Source organism: Penicillium bovifimosum (genome assembly GCF_028826915.1).
Source record: "Penicillium bovifimosum strain IBT 22155 chromosome Unknown utg000004l_segment0_segment0, whole genome shotgun sequence".
NCBI lineage: Eukaryota > Fungi > Ascomycota > Eurotiomycetes > Eurotiales > Aspergillaceae > Penicillium > Penicillium bovifimosum.
In genome coordinates this window covers 2,156,995-2,177,351 of record NW_026622713.1, presented here as the reverse complement: position 1 = coordinate 2,177,351, position 20,357 = coordinate 2,156,995, and the positions used below count along the sequence as shown (strand labels likewise).

Sequence of the window (20,357 nt, the reverse complement as noted above, 5' to 3'; positions counted from 1 at the left end):
TCGGAGTCGCGATGACTTATTCCCGGCATTTCCGATTGACTCGGCCCGAAGCAATTTAGCCGGTCCCGCATTTTCCCCGTGCTCCGGGCAATTGATTTCCGGTGGGGGGAAAGGTGGGGGAACTTCGGCTAAATAGCAGATTCAAGTAGGACAGCAATTCCCTCGATCTTCTATTCTCCATTTCATACTCATCAATCAAAATGACTCGCATTCTCGAAGGGAAATTTGGCATTGTCACCGGCGGATCGCGAGGTAAAGCCGATCTGCCCCCAGAATCCAAAGAAACAGGGCTAACACACAATAAACACAGGCATTGGAGAAGCCATTGCCCGCAATCTGGCCGAAAAAGGTTGCTCACTGCTGCTAAACTTCACATCCGAGTCATCGCGCGCTCCCACCGAAGCATTGTGTTCCTCCTTGGCCATAACCCATAACATCAAATGTGAGAGCGTACAAGCCGACCTCAGCAAGCCCGCCGAAGCCGTGGAAGCCATCATCGCCGCCGCAAAACAACATTTCAGCGTCCAAGACAAGCTCCAGATCGACATCCTCATCAACAACGCCGGAGTCTCCCAAGACCGCAATCTAAACGACACCAACAAAGGCCCGATCGAGGCCGAGCACTTCAACTGGCAATACGCAATCAACGTCCTCGCCCCTCTCCTCCTCACACAGGCCTGCCACCCTTACCTCCCTACCGACCGCAGCGGTCGCATCGTCAGCATCTCCAGCGTATCCTCCTCACTAGGATTCGTGGGCCAATCAATCTATGGCGGTACCAAGGCTGCCATCGAAGCTATGACCCGTACCTGGGCACGCGAGTTGGCTGACCGTGCAACCGTCAATGCCGTTAACCCCGGCCCGGTTGTGGGTGATATGTACTTTGCTACTGGAGAGCAGTTCTGGAAGGATATTCAGGGTTACCAGGATAACACGCCGTTGAGCAAATTGGATGTCAACAATCAGGATACGATGAATCGCTTGACGGATGAGCAGAAGCGGTTGATCCAGGAGAAGATGGGTGGTCGGCGTCCGGCGTTCACTAGTGAGGTTGCTGGTGTTGTGGGCATGTTGTGCACGCCTGATGCGCTTTGGTGTACTGGGAGTGTGGTGTGTGCTAACGGTGGTATGAAGATGGGGCAATAGAAATTTGACTAGACTGTGTATATAACCTTTGTCGATAAAAGAAACTGGGAATGATGAGCTGTACACTGTGTAAAAGGGTATCCACGTTTAGACGGGCTTGGTATAAACTCCATCTGGCTCATGATTCCAGCCCGAGGGATGAGAACAGGTAAATCATAATGGTGTGCGATGATAGAATAATATATTGACAACGTCGTAGTCGTGAATCGAACCCTCGACCTTGAGATTTGAGTAAACATGTGATCACCAACCACAAAAAGTTGAGCTGCGAATAGCCTCATGTTTGTCTCGAGATGATGTAGCCCCCAAATTATATTCCTATTTACCACCACAATTACTAGTCCGATTATATTGAAACTTGGTAGATAGATAGCTAACCATTTTTAGATACTCCATTTTAAATTTGAGCCTCCTAATTACGCTACAATGCCATGAAATTGCTACTACAAATCCCAGTGACATATCTATATAAAAATTGTTTGCATAAAAGGAGGTAAATGTGCTTCTCTGTAACCATCCCCCCCAGTGGCTGAGTGGTTAACTGCTCTCCATTTCCGGTTGGATTTGTCTGTACCATCAGCTCTTCAGAAAGTAGGTCATCCCTTCGCGTTCTGTCTTAATGGCATGGGGGTGTCGTTATTTAGAAGGGAGGCACGAGGTATTAGTAGGAAGAGTGGTACAGGCGATGAAAGCTGGTGAAGCCTTGTGCTTCTGATGGGTCCAGGAACGGTCTGGTTTGCCTACCTTCGGGTAGGTAATGGGGCACTTTTTTATTTCCCTTTACGGTGTATCTTGATGCTATTCATCTTTCATTTCCCTCCCCTTCTCTTCTATCTTGATGCCGTTTCTCTCTCGCCTTGATGCTATTCTCTCTCCGATCTTGATGGTATTCTCTCTCTCACCTTGATGCTACTCTCTCTTCCATCTTATTGCTTCCATCTTATTGCTTCCATCTTATTGCTTCCATCTTATTGCTTCCATCTTATTGCTTCCATGTTAATGGGATCAGGTAGTCCTTTAGGTTATCAGCTAAACATGGATGATAGATTATCTTTCGCTCCATACTTCTCATTCAAAGATTTCTGCACTCTACTAAGAGTGTTGATACATCCTCAATCCTAGCTTCTTAAGCGATGTACCTTCAGACAGCTACCAGGCAACAACCAAGAATGATGAGGCGCTGGGAAGTGAGACGAGCAGGTATCCAAAAGTTAAGCACGCTAGATAGCCACAATACTGATATCCCATTAAGGTCTATACCCGATCAATGTTCATCAAAGTATCTCTTCACATCCCCGGCAAATTTATCATCAATGAGTATTTGACAGGCTACAACAGCCATGCCTGCTGCACATGCGAGAGCCCTTTGGAATGATTCGCTCGATCCAGCACCACTGGTGAACTGGGGTGTATGGTTGACACCTTCCGTGGGAATGGTGAAGAGACCATGGAATCCAGGAACGGCGTATGAAACATTGCCTATGACCTGCATTAGCAACATGAAATATTTTATCCGCAAAGAAATACACACCCATATCAGTGGATCCTCCACCCAGAGCATTCTTTTGTCCCGAGTCGTCAAGCACAGTATGGTGGCCCATGGCTTGCATTGCGGCAACATAGCTCTCACAAATTGGCATGTTCGTTTTCAGATCGGCATATGAAGGACCCCTATGTTTTGCAACGTGATGAACATATAGCCATCTTAAAAGGAGGGACGCATGCACTCACCAATTATATTCAAGCGTACAGCCAGTAGCCGTCGCCGCAGCCTCAAAGCACCTCAGCACCTTCTCCTTCAGATCTTCCAATGAACTCACAGTCGGCGAGCGGATGTAATAATCCAGAGTCGCCGACGCAGGGATGATATTAGGGCGCTCACCACCGTTAACAATAACCCCGTGGACCCTCTGAGACGGAAGAATCTGCTGGCGGAGTAGTGAAACGTTGAGGTATGCCGCAACCACCGCATCCAATGCATTGACACCCTCCCAGGGGGCCGCCGCAGCATGTGCCGACCTGCCAGTGAAAGTAACCTTGACCTTATGATTAGCAAGGAACCCGCCTTCGACGACGGTAGCCATTCCCTGCAGCGTAGGGGCTGCTGGAATAAGGGGGATGGGGTGCACCATGAGGCACGCATCTACGCCTTTGTAGGCCCCCTTGTTGAGCAGATGTACTTTGCCACCCCCGGACTCCTCGGCAGGAGTTCCGAGCAGACGAAGCGTGAATCCAGACCCAGCCATGGACTGAGCGTGCGCTTTCATGGCTTCGCATGTTGCGATGAATGCAGCAATGGAGCTGGTGGCAATGAGGTTGTGACCACATGCGTGTCCGATGCCGGGAAGAGCATCGTACTCTGCATTGAAAATTACGATATGACCCCCCTTTCCGTGCGTGTATTCAACCTCGAAAGCGGTATCGAGGCTGTAGACCTGCCGATGAACGGTATAGTCACCATAGCCCTCGGCCTGCAGGCTTTCGAACAACTCACAGATGTGGTCGTGGGCCTGGTGCTCGGCATATGCGAGCTCTGGATTGGACCAGATCTGTCGTAAATTTAGCTCTTGGGTTCGCGGGGTACATGACTCAGTCCTTACTTTATAATTGATTTCCTTCAGTTGTGAATCGTATCGGCGGAGTGCATCCTGCACGGTATTGAGAAATTGGCCGCGAGACTCGGAGAAGTGCATTTTTCATGAATCAGATGGATGTTGTGAGAAGAATTGAAGCTTCCAGTTGTTCTTCTTAAGACCTCCGAATCCGGTTGACATGAAAGACGTATCAAGGTTCTGATGCAACCCCGGTCCGGAATTCTATTTTTCCGTGATGTAACTAAACAGTACAAACAGTACATCTTTCGTTCACTACTAGTCTACTTGGGAGTATACCCAGGTACACTTGTTTCACCCCCCAACCTCTAGTGCTACATTTCAACACTGGAGTTCGACCATCACTGGATGATCGACAAGTATATCAGCCAATCAGACTGTATCAAGATGTAAATAAGTCTTGGCAACGTGTGGGGTCGATCAAGCAGCAGCCGACACAGCCAATCACCGTCATCGCCTCAGCCCTTTCTCACCACCCCGCGCCTGCAGATCAGCCCCTTTGATCCCAACGACTTGACCCACTGTGTCTTCTTGGCCAACTCTGGACTAGTGGACTTATGCGGGCGCACTGGAACTAACACCGGCAACAGGCATCGGCATTTTTAGAAAGGAAGGTTCCATGAGAATACGCATAACACGGCTATCATGTTCCTGGTGTCCCGTCCACCCATGAAAGAGATCTCACCAAGCCCGCATTACCTGGCGCCGGATCTGCGATGTGCGATGTTACCAGAAGAAAGCGGACAGGGATATGCAGCCGAGGCAGTCAAGGGTCTTTGGTGTACGCGCCGAGGAAACGCGGACTGGATCCTGGATCCCTTGTTTGAATTCTGCTTGGCTGCGAATCAACGGAGTTGCAGGAGGGTCTTGGAAAAACTAGGTGGGAATGGACTTCCATAGTGTGAAAATTTTGGAGAACTTTGGTACCTGGATATGAGAGTGCTGTTTATGTTTTGCCGAAATGCGCGAAGATATATTTGGATATCTACAGTGTTGATGCTGAGGAACCCAAGGGGATATTATCTTTTTACACCTATTAGGTGTAGCGGGTCTATTTGATTCTCAAACATAGTATCATTCATGTCACCATGGTATCGGCTTGTCTACTAGACTACTGAGCCATTTCTCTCTTCTCAAGGCATCTCATTGTAAATTCGATCTCCCTCGGACGGGGGCTCCAAAAAGTCCTCAGCGGGGTCTTCAGGCAGCTGATTCGCTTCGGCCCAGCTACGAATAGCATCGAAGTTTTTACATTTGTGTTGAGTGTTGAAGTCAACATAGGGCTCGGGGCTCTCGGGATAGATCCAGATTTGACCCAGGACTCCGCTGTCAACTGTGCACATGAGCTCTTGACGAATGATATCAAGGCAGTGAGCTTTAATGAGAGGATGTTAGTTCCAATGTCTGCCCGAAGAGGTTGGCAATAACATACACACGTGTCGGCGGACTATATAGTCATTGTTCGTGAAGGGTCCTTCGCCTTTCGCGTGATAATAATCGTAGTTATAATACAACGATTGGCGCAGAAGATTCTTCTCGGTATTAGTATGCTTCCTTCACAGTACCGAGGGTAAAGACTTACCAGACAGTGAAGGTGGTGCAGACCTTCCACATTTGCCGGAAATCCTCCGCCATACTTCTTGTTGATCTTCACTTGGTCGGCAGCAAGTCCAGATTGTTCAGCATCTTCAGCTGGAATCCGAACAGAGCGGTCTAGAAGTAAAGGAAGCCATTAGTCTATGACAGGAAGCATGAACAACCTGAGAACACACAGTTGACCCCCAGAGACTCCCACGCTGCATCAACCTCTGGGCCGGCATCTTGTCGGAACACGTTCTCTTTTAGAAGAGAGCCATTGAATTGTTGCAGGTTGTATTGAATTCCCACTTCCTTCATCACGGTTGCTATATTTTGAATGCGATCAATGACGTGCTCTTTAGAGATGCGGAACGATACTCACAATATTGGGAGACATGTTTACTGCATAGATTGTCCAAGTCTCCACGCCACTGGAAGCCAAACAAAGTCCCGACTAAAAAGAACAGTGCCAGAGTAGTCACTTGCAAGAGACTTATTGCAACGCCATTCCAGCTTGATCTTGTCGATTCTCCATGATTAGTCCAGGGAGTGCCTTCTTCCTCTGGTAGAAGGCGTTCACTGGCCTCCTGTGAGACGTTCCTGGTACAGTTCTTGTCGCCAAACATCTTTCGCAGACTTGTGATTGAGAATATGTCAATGAACAGGCACCAAAAAACACCGTGCCTAGTTGACTGTGCTTTCAAGGGGCAGTCATGTTCTCGTAGCAACAAGTTGACTTTCGCCAACCCAGACCGCAACTTCGCCGACTTTTGCCAGCTTCGGCATTGACATCACACCAAAGCTCAAAGACACTGCTGGGGCCCCAGCCTGGGCGTGATGCAATGCCTACCCTGCGTGTCTCACACGTTTCGCCATCAATGAGTTTCCCAACGCGTGGTGCATGGGAAACGCGGAATTCATTCAAGGGGGTCAACTACAACATGGAGCACGAGTGTATGCATCCTTGAACGTGAGTGAAAGCATGTCTTCTCCACACGGTCAGATAGGATCTGCGTCACTTGACTTCGGGTGATCTTCGTGGAATGCGATTTATCCCCTTGCGGGTTGGATCTGCAACCTTTGTGCAGCATGCGAGGTTCAACATGCAACAACACTTTACAGGCTCGCTCGAATCAATTCAATGTTGCTTACTGTACTACTCATGCCATTACATCGATCACACCCTACCTAGATCATCGTGCATAGGCTCGCTTAACCCCCGCAAGGCAGCATGGCTATCGATTACACGTTTGCTCGCTGTCCCTTGCGGCGAATTTCGAATGGCATCAATACTCACCGAAGGGCGACAGCCAGACTCAGACACTGTACCGAGTTGAGAGAGCTAATTATAGGTAGACAGCTCTGAGCTACGTAATCGTCGAGCTTGGAGCTGGTCTCGCTCATGTATAAATACCGGTCGACCAGCCCGGCTACAATCATCATTATCAAACAGAAGCAACTTGAGAGCATTAGGATCTATCTGCACTCTCAGAAGCAACACTTCTCTCTACTTCCATCAAAGCTCTTGTGAATTCGCCTTCCTCCAAAAATGCGCTACTCCGTGATCAACAGCCTTCTACTTTTGGCTGTCTCTCCTCTGACTGTCCTCGGTCTGCCGACCCTCCCCGTGGACCCCAACGACCAGACTGGTCAATGGGACCCCAGTGGCCAATACCGAAAGGGTCATTGGCTGAATGGACAGTTCGTCCCCAACAATATCGATGACCGTTACAACCAGAATGGCCAATGGCGCGACAACAACCGCAACGGCGCAAATGGCTGGACTGATGCCAACGGCCAGTGGCACTCCAACAACCAGAATGATGTGAATGGTTGGACTGACGCCAACGGCCAGTGGCACTCCAACAACCGGAACGATCAGAATGGTTGGACTGACGCCAATGGTCAATGGCACGCCAATAACAACCAGAATGGCTGGACTGATGCCAACGGCCAGTGGCACGCAAACCAGAAGCGCCAGGCTCTTCCTGGTCAACTGAACCAGGCTCTTCCCGGTCAACTGAACCCAACTGCAACCGACAAGGGATCTCTGAACGTAGCCGGCCTTGGGAACAAGGCTAATCTCGCGAACGCCATCAATCCCACCACCATTCACCGCCGCAGCTGGCGCGACAACGATAACTACCGAAACGACGATTACAACCGCGATGATGACTACTACAACCGCGACAACTGCCACCGCGACGATTGGAACTGCCGAAACCGGAACAACTACAATGACAACGATCGCTACAATGACAACAAGCGCTGCTATGGCAACTACTACCTTGATGGCCGCAACTGCCGTCTTCGCGATTTCCTGCCCATTCCTTCCATCATCGCTCGCAACTGGCCCAATGACAACAACAACTGGAACTCTGTCAACAACCCCCAGGTCACCCCCAGCTCCCAGAACAACAAGTACCAGAGCTATGGCAACTACAAGAACTATGGTTCTTACCAGAACTATGCTGTCAACGGTCAGAATCAGGCTCAGAACAAGGATATCAAGGCTACCACTGGCCAGCAGGAGTAGACCCTACTCCCGAGAACGAGATAGACTTGGACTCGGAAATATGGCAGCAGAGTTGAGGGAATACCCTCTACACTGGAAGTTTGGCTTGGAGGAATTTGGAAAGGCATGATTTGCATGAGATCACGAACTGTATACGCTCATTAATGACTTTTGGCTGATGAAACTGTTGAAGACTTGTCGAATGGAGATGATTAGTTAGGAATTATATAGCAGAATGGCATGTGATCCTTTGAAAATCTTTAATCATCGGTTTGGTCTGATTGTTCAACTTTTCCTGAATCCTGATACGCCAACTCATTTCTATTCGGCTGTCAAGATGTCTGATAGTTAGTACCACGGTCCACGGATAAATGAAAGATTACGATGTGGAGTATGAGTGGGCCCAGCCCTTCGGCCTTTTCCTAGTCAAGTTAGCGTTTATTCAGGCCTCGTTGGGCAAGATCAGCAATCCATCAATTTTCACTCTCCATTTCAACAGGATTTATATTTCTCTTTGGAACTTTGACTTGATCTCTCACATTATTTCATCTAAGATCTTGAGAGACTTGAAAGTCTTGAATCTTTTCCCCAGATCAAAGCTGAAATAATGGGTCTAATCCCACTATATCTCAAAAATCCACCCAACTATGTGCTGGCATGCATTCTATGTTCCGCAAGTGGAATTCTCTTCGGAATGGATACAGGCATCATTGGCCCTGTTACCGACATGAAGTATTTCAAGGCATCCTTCGGGGGTAGCCAGAACTCGACTATCCATGGCCTCATCGTCTCGTGTATCTTGATCCCGGCAGCGCTCTCCTCCTTCTTCGCCGGCTATGTCGCCGATCGACTTGGACGACCAAAGGGAATCTGCATCGGTGTTTTCATCTTCGGAGTCGGAGCTGCGATAGAAGCAGGCGCGGTTGCCCTATCTATGTTTATCGTTGGTCGTGTGGTAGAAGGCCTCGGAGAAGGACTGTTCCTTGGAAATCTTGTGGTCCTGATCTGTGAGATCTCACCCACCAGTACTAGAGGAGCCCTGACGACCGGGCCTCAGCTGGCCACGACCCTCGGATTGGTCATGGGGTACTTCATCAGCTATGGGACATCACGCTTGCAGTCCTCGCTCTCATGGCGGATGCCGTTCATCCTTCTCTCTGCCTTCTCCATGATCATATGTGGGCTTTCGCTTTATTTTTTGCCCGAGTCGCCGCAGTGGCTCGGACTCCATGGTCGATATGCTATGGCCGAAGAGGCGTGGGACAAACTCGGTGTCAATCGTGCGGAGCGTGAAAAGGTTACGCTTCAAGTGCGGGCACAGGAAGTTGAACCTGATATTCAGCGAGCCAAAGAAAAAACCATCGAAAAGCTTCTTGCCATCTTCTCCAAGGATGTTTTAGGCCGCACTATCCTCGCAGTCTTTCTCATGGGCATGCAGCAGATGAGTGGCATTGATGGTGTTCTATATGTAAGTGCCGTCGAACCCCGGCCATGCCTTACTGGGTTCGATTATGACTGACCTGCAATTGATAGTACGCGCCGCAGTTGTTCCAAAAGGCCGGCCTTGCGTCGTCGGAGGCCAGTTTTCTGGCCTCTGGTGTTTCAGCGCTTGTGATCTTCGCTGTCACCATTCCTGGGCTAATATACGCCGACACATGGGGTCGCCGAAACAGTATCATATATGGCGGAGTGGTGATGGGAGTCTTGATGTTCTTGATGGGTGGCCTGTATGCTGGAAATGCCGTCCATCCATCCGCCGGCCCCGGTCGTTGGGTTGTGATTGTCTGCATCTACTTCTTTGCAGCTCTTTACTCTGTGACCTGGGGTATATCCATCAAAGTCTATAGCGCCGAGATTCAGCCCCAGCGAACACGAGCATCAGCTACCACGTTAGCACATTCGAGCAATTGGGTCTGCAACTTCTTGGTGGCCCTAACGACACCAGTCATCCTTGCGAAGAGCAGCTTCGGGGCTTATTTCCTGTTTGGTGGATGCTGTGTTGTCACTGCGATTGTTGGCATCTTCTTCATGCATGAAACACAAGGTCGAAACTTTGGGGAGATTGATGAAGCTTTCAGAGGCAAATCACCGGGTTCAAACCACAGTTTGAACAGTTTTCGCCAGCATTTGAGTCTCGCTTGATTGCAATGGCGATGTCATGAATGATCAATGATGTACGTACATGTACGTACGCGTGTGTAGGCCAGTTGACTGGACACGACCAGCCTGGCAAGCAAAAAGCTCACCGCTCGGGTAAACATCAAGTTCCAGCTTTTAATTATCCGAACCGTGGAAGAAATGACCTTATCAGCACGTGCCGTGATAAGATGTTGGTGATGTCATATCGAATTGCAGGGGTAGTCGGTCTCAAACGACAGCGCAACCCACCAGTGTACTCAATTTCCGATTAGCCTCACCCGACTTACCCTCTTAGGCATATATCATCAAAATGTCTACCCTGCAATACATTCGCCCCGCACGAACCCCCTCCCTGCTCCGCCTCGGGGGTCTACGATCGCGCAACATCAACCGATCGCCCATACAACGACTCCACCCCATCTCCCGCTCCCTATACAGCTTGTCAAGCTCGAGCCACCTACGACCAAGCCATAACCCGGCGAATCCTTTCAGAGCTGAAACGAGAACCTTCACAGACCTCAATAGCTCCTCCGGAAAAGCAGAAGCAGACCTCCTCGTCGAAGAACTACAGGAGCTGTACGAAGTCGCAAAAGATGAATTTGAAATTGCCACCGAGAGCACCGACACATCGACCATCTACGCTGCATCAGACCGCGAGTCTGCTCGCGATGCCCTGGATCAATTGACTTCCGTGTACGGTCTCTACACAGCTAGTCCCGGGGAGGTTCAGAGTGAGGCGGCGTCGGATCTCGAGGAGTTGAAGGATGGTGCGATTATCGAAACCAATTACAACCCTGCGGATATCTCGCAACCTGTCAAGGATGAGGTGCGGAGACGGGTCGGGCAGCGGATTCGGGAGTTGAGGAATGCTGTCGAGCTTTTAGAACAAAGGGCTACGGAGGAGTGAAGATTGTGTTTTTTTGCATAGCCTCTTGGGATTTTGTGTATCACTGCTGAGGTACTATCATTAACATGCTATCATATCTGAAGCATTACCTGAAGTCTACATTCCACCATAGTGATTCATACATGTATCATTTCCTATTTGCTTCATGGTTTGATGAAGTCGACACCGGCTGTGACGAGGAATCTTGTTCCGAAAAAGGGTTTCCGATTACTTATTCTAATGACAACAAGACTGGAGAAAGGAATAAAGAAGACACGAGAAGAAAAACAACTACGAGCTTCCGCTGGATTCGAACCGATGAGGGACTGCTTGCCCACAGGGGCGAGGCGGCCAACCGCCTAAAACAGCGTAAGAATATTAAATAATATGGAACTACGAGCTTCAACTCACATGACCTGTGACCTGCTTCAAAAAATTGGAAGCAAGACCACGATTTGCTCTTTTATGAACTTCATTGTACAACAGGGTCTGGAACCCAAAGAATAGCCAATTCGTCAGTATGCGTGGATCTACCAACGTCAGTGTGAAGTTTCCCAATCATATCAAGAGAGTCGTTGCAGCTGGACAATGCAGCGTGAGGATAACTATGTCACTACTTGGTGCTCCCGGGAGTGCTCGACATCGACTGCTCGTGAGTAAACTGGCCGTCGAACCTACCTAGGGCTTGATCTTCTCACGTGGCCTGCAACAAACAGTGCACATGTTTGCGACTGGACTCGGGCTTTGGAGTGCAAACCATATTGTACATATTGATGGCTTAAGTTGACTTTCGAGACTATACAGATTGGGGGGATGTAGACGAGGGCGTGGGTGACGAGAGTGGAGTGTCTTCTTCAAACATACAGTTTTGGGCCTTTAGGTACTATACTGCTACTACCTCGATGGGATATATGAGGTTGAAGTAAAGAGAACATGCGAGTTGATGGCAGCAATATGTGAATTAATACCATAGATCCTAGAAACCTCCAAGGTGTGGTTCTAATGTTCATTCAGAGCAGCAGGTCACAAGTCCAAGATGAGAGGGCAGAGGGCAGCAAATGTCAGTAGACGAGGGCATGAGATGCAGTTTACCCTCAGCCCTGGAGTGCTTCTCGCACTTCTCGCTTCTATTTTTACATACTTCGCTTCTCCCACTTTTCTCTTCCACTTCTCTCTTGTACTTCTTCTCCCTTCCACTGCTCTTTTACCATTGCTCTTCCACACCTTCTCGGTTTCACACCTTCTCAGTTCCCCAACTTCTCAACTCTCAACTTCTCACTTCCAACTTCTGTTGCTGTACTAGATCTAGCGTGATCGTCAGCATGTCTGCCCACAGCGCGGACGACAAGGCCCAGGCCAATCCGTGGACGTCTATGCTTGCCAATAGGCCTATGACCCACGCAGTGGATGGGCACCAGCGGGTCATTACCCCGTTCGCGAAACCGTGAGTGGTTCTCTCCATAATTTTGCCATCTCAATGAGAAGTCTGGCTAACTTCTGATAGGTCTGGTTTCGTCCCATCTCATGGAGTCTGTGGAGCTTCCGCACACCAGCACTCAATGGCAGCGCTAGTTACCGATATGAAAGACAAGATGAATTTGACTGAGGCCATGAGCGTGACAGCCGAGCCTGAGGATACTTTGAAGGTGAGTCCATCCCCTGTCTATTGCAAATCTTCTGAGATGCCGACTCATGTGTGGTGTATTTTAGCCTCTTATGCAGCAGTTGGACCATTTAAGCCTGAGTCCAGGTCGCCATGTAAGCCTGAACCCGCGTCAACTTGGAAAGCGAGTGTCATGGAAGCGACGCCGAAACCCGTTGTCCAACGGTGCCTTCAACCTCCGCGATCGGAATGACCCATCTAAGAGTATGTACCACAGTGACTCCAATGATATACGTTGACTCTGACAGTTCATAGAAGCTTTGCTCCATGCAGACAACAGACACCATGCCAAGCTTGCGGCCAGAAAAGGTAAGTGCCGCTGCTAAAAGTAACGCCAGGCAGCTGCTGATAATTGACTTCAGCCAAACGCTCGAAAGCGACTCGAGCCAGCCCCCCACAACCGCTGCTAGGTAGCTGCTTGGGAGTTCCGTGGGACAATCCCATGTTTTCCGAGGAAAATGTTAAGAGATTTCTGAAAACGCGTATGTATCACTGTCAACTCCATGCTTGATACCTGCTAACTTGTGAGTGTGTAGGTAATCGCAGATGCCGGTTCAAGCAGGCCACCAACAATAGGGTCGCCAAGGCGAGCGGTTTCGAATACTCCGAGTTCGGACTCAGGATGCCGGACATTGTGTACAAGTTTGTTGTTGGACAAAAGCCTCATGGAGTTCGTCGTCGCAACCGTCCTCGTATCCGGGTTGATCGAAAGAAAGTCGAAGATGCGACTAAGAACACTTCGGATGAGATGGATACCGAGGAAGACATGAATGAGGGAATGGATTTGACCTTCCCCACCAATTAATCTTACGAAGGAAGGGGGGAGAAGGGCAGAGGCACTCTTTCCTCCTAGAGACACTCACCTGACTCTGAGTCACCCATGGGTGACAGTCTCAGTCGCTGTTGCTATTAATGGCACATGCCTCCGAGAAATTCAACTTCTCCTTCCTATTTCGATCTAATTCAACGATCGGAATGACTCATGTCGGCATAACTTATTAACTTCGGATATGCTGGATTTGGGTTATCTTCATTTCTTGTGGTCCCTCGTCTTGTATTCCTTATCTCCCCTCAACGTACCTTTATTTTTATTCAGTCAATTCATATCATCGCATGAAACATAGAGATCCAGTAAACAAACTATGCCTATATGTAAAGCTCTCCGACTCAACGGCAGGAATATTCACTGTCGGGTTGTAAGAAGGTAGTCAGCAAAGGCTATATCTGGCCTTGTGCGCATGGCCAGCCAGGCAACCTTGCCAACGTCCTCTCCGAAAGCAGTTTTCTCCGAGAGAAGTGATTTCATTGTCCGGATCTTGTTGTTGATCCTCGGGATTATTGCAATATCAAAACAACGATGCAGATCAGGATCGTTCGTCAGAAGAGGACGGCAGCGATGCATATGGATTTGTAATGCTTGATGGTCCGGACGGTTCGCTTGACAATGACTTTGCAAGCAGTCAAACTGTTGTCCGTCGCTCTGAAAAGATCGTCAAGACCAAACGTTCCATCTTGACCAGCAACCAGACGGTCATGGACAGCGTCTTCGACCATGCTGAAGAAACCTTCCATGTCTATTGCAACTACCCTGCCGATTCTAAAGAGTGCAAACGTGTCTTTATCGATGGTGCAGAGGATACCATTATCTCACTGCCACCCCATGTCGGCGAAGGACCTTTCGCTCGCATCGTTTCCATGAAAGAAGCAGACGGGGATTTCCAGTTGCCAGATCACCATTTGGCACACCGTTCGTTGGAGCATCTCGAAAACCCCGTTTATGAGGTCAAAATTGACTACAATTTCCAAAACATCAAACTAAAACGAGATGACGAGCCTGTGCAAATTCGTGTTGATTACACGAACTTGATGGGCTATTGGGACGAGATGACAGATTCCCCAGCTAGTCGCATGAAACGAAGCGTTGGGGAGCAAGGTCTCTCGGAGCCTGAATGGCGATCGCGTGTGCAAAGGGCCGTTTCTCGCGATAAGAATGTTCGGAAGCGAGAGGAGAACATCAAGGTAAAGACGGCAATGGATACCTCTGACCCGACGCCGGCACATAACAAGCGCTGGTTTGGCGTCTTTGGAGATTGGTTGAGCAAGTTGGTATGTTGTGCCCTGACTCTGCTAATTGTATCTTTGCACATACTAACCACGAATTTAGACAACGGTGACAAAGTCTAGCGTGGGCGTTATAGAATTGGGATTCAGCAAAACCATCAACCTTTTCTATGCGCAGTGGGGGTGTCCCGGCAAGACCTATTACGCTGATCTCCGTATGGATCTGGAGGCTGATCTGGCGATGGATGCAACGTACGCATACTATCTCTCAGCAACGTTCATTCCGCCGAGTAAACCAGAAACATTTGCCTACTTCGGCATGGAGCCACAAGCCTATATAGGTCTCCATATTGAAGGAAATGCCCAGATGCAGACCCCCAGTGTGCGGAAGAAGATTGTCGATACTCTCTCCTATCCAGGTCTGGCTGTCAAGGGGATTGCAGCGGTTGGTCCTACTTTGGACATTTACGGCGAGGTAATACCCCACTATATACCAATTGCTCGAATAGTATCTGATCTTGCGCATAGATTCGGGGTAAAATCACCCTACACGGGGAGCTTGATGCAGGAGCAATGGTTACATTCGGAAAGGCCGAGGTCTACTGGCCTCAGAATGATGAGGCTCAGGCGAAATATGGATCCTTACTCGGAATTACGAGTGACGCCAAGGCACCAGCTCCTGGAAGTATTAAGCCGGTTTTCCATGCAGGAGTCGCCGTCGATGCACAGCTAGATGTAATTGTCACACCTGAAGCCAATGTCGGCATCAAAATTGGTGGCGGCAAGCTGGTCGGCGGCAAGACTCTCATGGACGCCCAATTGACAGGGTACGTGACAGGCGATCTGTCATTCCAGGCCCATGGTGACTATGATTCCTCGGACAATGCCTTCCATTACCGATTTGGTGCCTACCTCCTCTATAACCTCGGTTATAAGGCCAAGGCCAACATCCTGGGTTTCATTGACTGGGCTTTGGCCCCTCGCAAAGCATTTACGCCAGATAACACGGTGACTTTGTACGAGAAGAAGGGCACAATCCCGATGTCTTCGTCAGACATGGAGACAAGAGACCCATCACTCGATAGCGCCATCCATCGGCGACAGGGATCTGAAGCACTATCCACAAATGCTACGATGCCCTACCTTGATGCAGCTATGGGGCTCACTCGTCGCGAAGATGGGAGTGCGGGTATGAAACTGAATGCCATAGATCTGACTAGAAGCTCGAAGGCTGACAACTCTCACAGATAATCCCAATGATTCAGAGTTTTCTCTGCCAGGCTCTTGCCCGCCTGGAACTTCCGGGTTCCAAGTGCCGGAGATACGATGTGAGTTGATGTTGCTACGATATTCCATTTGAAACTCCTGTTAATCCAAGAAATAGTCAACTGTGCGCATCTCTCCAGACTGAAGCTTACCGGAGCTCGGGCCAGTAACCAGGGCAAGACCGCAGAGGTAGCTGGCTTTTGTGACACCATCCTGAAAATCCCCAATCTGCCGACGGACTTGACCTATTCCAATGATAAAACAGCAACTAAAGCAAGATACGAAGCCCAATGCGGATCTACAACCGACTCAAGTAGCAAAAAAAGAAAGAAGGGCGCATGTGCAGACGAAACAGACAACTTGAACGCCCTCATGGGCACGGGCAGCGCTCTGAAACTTCAGTGTGACGAGTTTCCCTGGAAGTCTTCTGAACAAGGAGGGCATTATCTCGATTCCAACAGCCGTCGAGCAGCGTGCGTGCCATACTGGCAGAATAACTGGCATGGGCAATGCCTTGGTAAGTACCTGTTGAATGACGACTCGATGAATTCTTTCTTCTTTTTGGAATAGACACTCCGCTGACAAATTCTAGCAATGATCGGTGACATGAGCTCAAATTGGAAAATGCTAGACGCCGACACCGCCAAGAACGACGATGTGGAAGACTTTTGGGTGCCATGGAGAAACGACAGTATGTTTTTACGGTTCCCTAATGATCCTTTTGATAACCCTTCTGACTCTCTTTCGAACCCTCTGGAGTGGACTAGAACCGCCACATTTGGAACCAACAACGAATTTGCGCAGAAACTGAAGGAATACGGAGTGAAACAACCGCCTCCGGATGGCATTTCAGTGCGCGTAAGTCTAGATACTGGCGGTAAATGCGTTACCCAATGACCTAATTCTGACAAATGACGCAAAACAAGAACAATGACAAGGAATCATGGACGTTCAAGAGAGACTATCGTGCTACATGGATCACTGATGGCTTCAAGCCTGACGACTGGTGGAACTTTGTTAGCCGCCGCTGGTACAGTGAAGGCTACGAGGGGGATGCAGGAGGCGAGGCGATCTTTTGCGCAATGAATCACTTCGGTCAGGACAATGTGTACAAGTTGGAGACTGAAAAAGGGAAAAAGTATAATGGCTTCTGTCTTAGGAATGACGGCTCAGGCATGGCGAGCGACTGGCAACAAATGCACAATCTGGGCAAATGCTTGATCACATTTGGCAACACACAGGGCCAAACCCCGGACTCGACCAATACCAAGAGAGATAGCCAAAGTTGGAATGGCTGGGAAGTTGAACGTAAGTCAATATACCCCAATATTTCAAACGCCGTGGCTCACCTACCTAGGCGTGGAATTTGTCGATTGAATTTTGGCGTTATAGATAACTGTGGGGTGTTAAATATTTTATAGCAAATATATGTGAGCCGTTATTGAACATTCTCGTAGTCGGCTTGCTTGTATATAAAATTGGCTTTGATCCTTTCCCTTATACATGGTAAATAATTGCTATAGATGGAGCTTTCAAGCATATCCTTTTTACTTTGTTACTAGTGAAATAGCTTGTTTCATATTCTCTCTTTCTTTCTCCAAGCCAAGCCAAGCCAAGCCAATTTGGCCCCCTCACTAAAGCCCCACCGCCACTACCTCAATAAACCCGAGATACTTTTCCCTTGTGTTTCTTCCTATTTCTTCTCACTCTTTCCATCATGAGGAGGGAACACATTCCATGGGGCGGACTAGCCGTTGAACAATATTTGATCGTATGTCTCAGAGCCTCAACCTTGGAACTCGCTAACACGTTGAAACAGAGAAACTGGGATTCAGCCTCGCCAGAGTCTCCCTCTGAGCAACGTCTTCGACTTATTTACGGCTTCCTTGACTTAGACGAGATCCCGTATGAATGGTTTATGGATTTACATGCGACCTCGCCCTCTCGACAGCCAACCGCCGAAGAAATTGAAATAATCCTTCAGCCTTGGAGACCCGATGCCCTCCGTAAAAAGGCCGAGTGGATGCATAGCGGCGATGGAATACCTATCCTTCTTCGAACCCACTATAGCTCCAACCTAGAAGACGAGGAGACACTGAAAGCATGGATAGATGAAGAGATGTTTGAAGAAGCCTCAGACTGGGCATGCCTCAACGACGAGAAACTCTTTAATTTCGGCGATGACTGGAGGCAAATATTTGAGATTCTACCCGAGGTTGCTGGCCCAACGAAGTCAAGACAGCTACGATATATACCTCACGATCATCTAGAGTTGTTTCGAAATAACTTTAAGAAGCATATCTCTACCGTGAAGCAGAATTGTCCAGATGACTGGAAAGAAAGGGAAAGCTGGGATGAGATTATTCTGGATTGGGCCAGTAGTCTGCATAGGGTCGTTACCGAGGTCTATCTTCTCATCGCGGATGAGGAAGCCTTCCAAACCAAGCAACTTCGGCTGCTCTATTTGGATGGGAAACGAAATATTGTCCGAGAGGCTCGTGTCGACCCGGACGTTTGGCAGATGTACGACATTATTATGCAGCATTATACTGTCCCTACTGAGCCTTACGAGTTTTCCACTGTGGGCGAAAAGTATCGCGTCGATGGGGAATTGGGAAAGGAATTGTACCAGCTATCTGAGGGAGATCTTAGACCAGATGGAGGGGTAGCTCACTAGATCGCTTTAAAATACAACCTGGTAGCTTCCACCTTTCAACAGTGTACGGCTTTGTCCTGATAGCTTACTGACGCCTTTTTCAGGTTTAGGTGGGCATTGTGTCAGTTAGACTGCCTGGCTCGGTGTCTGCACGAGAGAGCTATAGAGAAGGCTCTTAAATCTTTGCCACTGAATCTCAATGAGACATACCAGCGTATGTTTGAAAGCATACCGACGGAGCTGAAAAACGACGCGACACGGCTTCTCCAATTTCTAGTGCATTCTAGGCGACCTCTAACGCTGGCCGAGGTTAAAGAAGTAATAGCGACGCATATTGAAAGCGACTCGGGAGAGTTTGACATGAAGCGTCGAGTATTTTGCGAGACTGATATCTTGGCTTACTGTCCCAGCTTAGTGACAGTTGTCCATGCCAATGATAAAGAGTTACATCTTGCCCATTTTTCTGTGAAAGAGTACCTTCTTGGTCATGGGCAATTCCAGGCCACAGCTGCCAGCATTCCATTACGAGGACGTGCTTGATATATCTTACGGATATCAACGGTACCGAATTCAAGATGAAGCGGTATTTTCCGTTGGCGGAATATGCGGCCGAATTCTGGACGTGCCATGCTGTATTGGCTCAGGCCCATGAGGAAATTATTCGAATGATAGTCACCTTCCTAGAAGAGAAAAGGACATTCCAGCGATGGACTCGTTTGCATAGTGTTGATGGGAGTTGGACTTATAGCCGAGGCGCTCGACCGGGCTCTAGGCTATAATATGCTTGCTTCAGTGGACTTATTGTGCCTGCACGCCATCTTATTTACAAGGGAGCAGATGTCAACGCACAGGGCGGCATGTATGGCAACGCTCTTCAGGCTGCTTCAAGGGGAGGTCATCACGATATTGTCAACCTGCTCTTAGACAAAGGAGCAATGTCAACGCGCAGGGCGGCGAGTGTGGCAACGCTCTCTATGCTGCTTCACAAGGAGGTTTTCAAGAGATTATTAAGCTGCTCTTAGACAAGGGAGCAGACATCAACGCGCAAGGCGGCTTGTGGGGCAACGCTCTACAGGCTGCCTCAGTAGAAGGCGATCAAGAGAGGTTGATAAGACGAGCGACTCGAAGGTGGCACGCGAGTCGAAATGGTGGGCCACCTTCGAGTCGCAATGATAGCACCGCGTCGACAGGAATCAACGAAGTCCTGTACGGTCACGTCCTCCTTGTAGGCATCCCGTGTCCAGCCATCAACACCTGTAGCCGCATAGTCTTCGAGGTCCTGGATCCTTTTCTCCAGTTCCTAATCCTGGGTCTTCTCGCGAAGGTAGCTTCGGCGCTGCTGTGTCTCGGCCACGTACCCCAAGGGCACCTAACGCGTGGTTAGGATCAGCACGGACCCATTCCAGCAAGGTGCTAAGGTCTCTCCATCGGACGTCGGTAGCAGCGACCATCTTCCCTTCCTGGTTACGTATATAAAGTCTCCCTTGGCCGGTTGGTGCGACGCGGGGGAGGAAGTCTGCGCCGGAGCGGATCGCAGAGAGGGAAGTGGGTCATCCCGACCGTGTGGAGCCGGGGTGTACGGGACAACCGTGGTCAGCCCTGACCGGGCTGTCAGTAAACAGAGTAGCCATTGTGGGAAGACCGAGAACGAGGGAGGGACCTCCTCGGAGATGGCTTTTGTGAGGCTGCGCGAGTCCTCTCTTCCGACCGCGTGTAGCCATAGTTCGAGGTCGAGTTCGAGGTCGAGTTTGAGTGTGGCTTCGAGGTCGTGTTCGTGTTTTTGTGTTGTCTACCGAACGCCGAGACCGCGGTGCAGTTGCACGCACTGCAGATGA

At 49.3% G+C, this 20,357-nt stretch overlaps 10 protein-coding genes across 10 annotated transcripts; 8 read left to right on the top strand and 2 right to left on the bottom strand.

Annotated features, from left to right (window-relative positions):
* Positions 1-200: 200 nt before the first annotated feature.
* On the top strand, positions 201-1,146 carry N7515_005127 (SDR family NAD(P)-dependent oxidoreductase; the record flags this gene model as incomplete). The annotated part of the gene is made up of 2 exons (XM_056665871.1): positions 201-252; positions 311-1,146. The coding sequence occupies 2 exons, from the start codon at positions 201-203 to the stop codon at positions 1,144-1,146; spliced, it is 888 nt and encodes a 295-aa protein (XP_056522821.1).
* A 1,264-nt stretch (positions 1,147-2,410) lies between these two features.
* Positions 2,411-3,839, bottom strand: N7515_005126 (M20 family metallopeptidase; the record flags this gene model as incomplete). The annotated part of the gene is made up of 4 exons (XM_056665870.1): positions 2,411-2,625; positions 2,678-2,817; positions 2,878-3,695; positions 3,747-3,839. The coding sequence occupies 4 exons, from the start codon at positions 3,837-3,839 to the stop codon at positions 2,411-2,413; spliced, it is 1,266 nt and encodes a 421-aa protein (XP_056522820.1).
* A 1,052-nt stretch (positions 3,840-4,891) lies between these two features.
* Positions 4,892-5,962, bottom strand: N7515_005125 (oxidase ustYa family protein; the record flags this gene model as incomplete). The annotated part of the gene is made up of 5 exons (XM_056665869.1): positions 4,892-5,133; positions 5,191-5,290; positions 5,341-5,471; positions 5,531-5,662; positions 5,719-5,962. The coding sequence occupies 5 exons, from the start codon at positions 5,960-5,962 to the stop codon at positions 4,892-4,894; spliced, it is 849 nt and encodes a 282-aa protein (XP_056522819.1).
* A 923-nt stretch (positions 5,963-6,885) lies between these two features.
* On the top strand, positions 6,886-7,872 carry N7515_005124 (uncharacterized protein; the record flags this gene model as incomplete). Its single annotated transcript, XM_056665868.1, has 1 exon — positions 6,886-7,872. One exon carries the CDS (start codon positions 6,886-6,888, stop codon positions 7,870-7,872), a length of 987 nt encoding a protein of 328 aa, XP_056522818.1.
* Positions 7,873-8,458: 586 nt separating this feature from the next.
* Positions 8,459-9,993, top strand: N7515_005123 (putative MFS sugar transporter; the record flags this gene model as incomplete). The annotated part of the gene is made up of 2 exons (XM_056665867.1): positions 8,459-9,319; positions 9,385-9,993. 2 exons carry the CDS (start codon positions 8,459-8,461, stop codon positions 9,991-9,993), a joined length of 1,470 nt encoding a protein of 489 aa, XP_056522817.1.
* Positions 9,994-10,300: 307 nt separating this feature from the next.
* N7515_005122 (uncharacterized protein) lies at positions 10,301-10,897 on the top strand (the record flags this gene model as incomplete). Its single annotated transcript, XM_056665866.1, has 1 exon — positions 10,301-10,897. One exon carries the CDS (start codon positions 10,301-10,303, stop codon positions 10,895-10,897), a length of 597 nt encoding a protein of 198 aa, XP_056522816.1.
* A 1,301-nt stretch (positions 10,898-12,198) lies between these two features.
* N7515_005121 (uncharacterized protein) lies at positions 12,199-13,344 on the top strand (the record flags this gene model as incomplete). Its single annotated transcript, XM_056665865.1, has 6 exons — positions 12,199-12,320; positions 12,381-12,522; positions 12,587-12,743; positions 12,795-12,848; positions 12,902-13,021; positions 13,076-13,344. 6 exons carry the CDS (start codon positions 12,199-12,201, stop codon positions 13,342-13,344), a joined length of 864 nt encoding a protein of 287 aa, XP_056522815.1.
* Positions 13,345-13,777: 433 nt separating this feature from the next.
* On the top strand, positions 13,778-17,243 carry N7515_005120 (uncharacterized protein; the record flags this gene model as incomplete). The annotated part of the gene is made up of 9 exons (XM_056665864.1): positions 13,778-13,835; positions 13,903-14,645; positions 14,704-15,075; positions 15,129-15,789; positions 15,848-15,928; positions 15,985-16,383; positions 16,459-16,724; positions 16,793-17,174; positions 17,224-17,243. 9 exons carry the CDS (start codon positions 13,778-13,780, stop codon positions 17,241-17,243), a joined length of 2,982 nt encoding a protein of 993 aa, XP_056522814.1.
* Positions 17,244-17,583: 340 nt separating this feature from the next.
* Positions 17,584-18,543, top strand: N7515_005119 (uncharacterized protein; the record flags this gene model as incomplete). The annotated part of the gene is made up of 2 exons (XM_056665863.1): positions 17,584-17,637; positions 17,686-18,543. 2 exons carry the CDS (start codon positions 17,584-17,586, stop codon positions 18,541-18,543), a joined length of 912 nt encoding a protein of 303 aa, XP_056522813.1.
* Positions 18,544-19,097: 554 nt separating this feature from the next.
* Positions 19,098-19,906, top strand: N7515_005118 (NACHT nucleoside triphosphatase; the record flags this gene model as incomplete). Its single annotated transcript, XM_056665862.1, is given in 3 exon segments — positions 19,098-19,236; positions 19,247-19,381; positions 19,401-19,906. 3 exon segments carry the CDS (start codon positions 19,098-19,100, stop codon positions 19,904-19,906), a joined length of 780 nt encoding a protein of 259 aa, XP_056522812.1.
* Between the last annotated feature and the right edge of the window lie 451 nt (positions 19,907-20,357).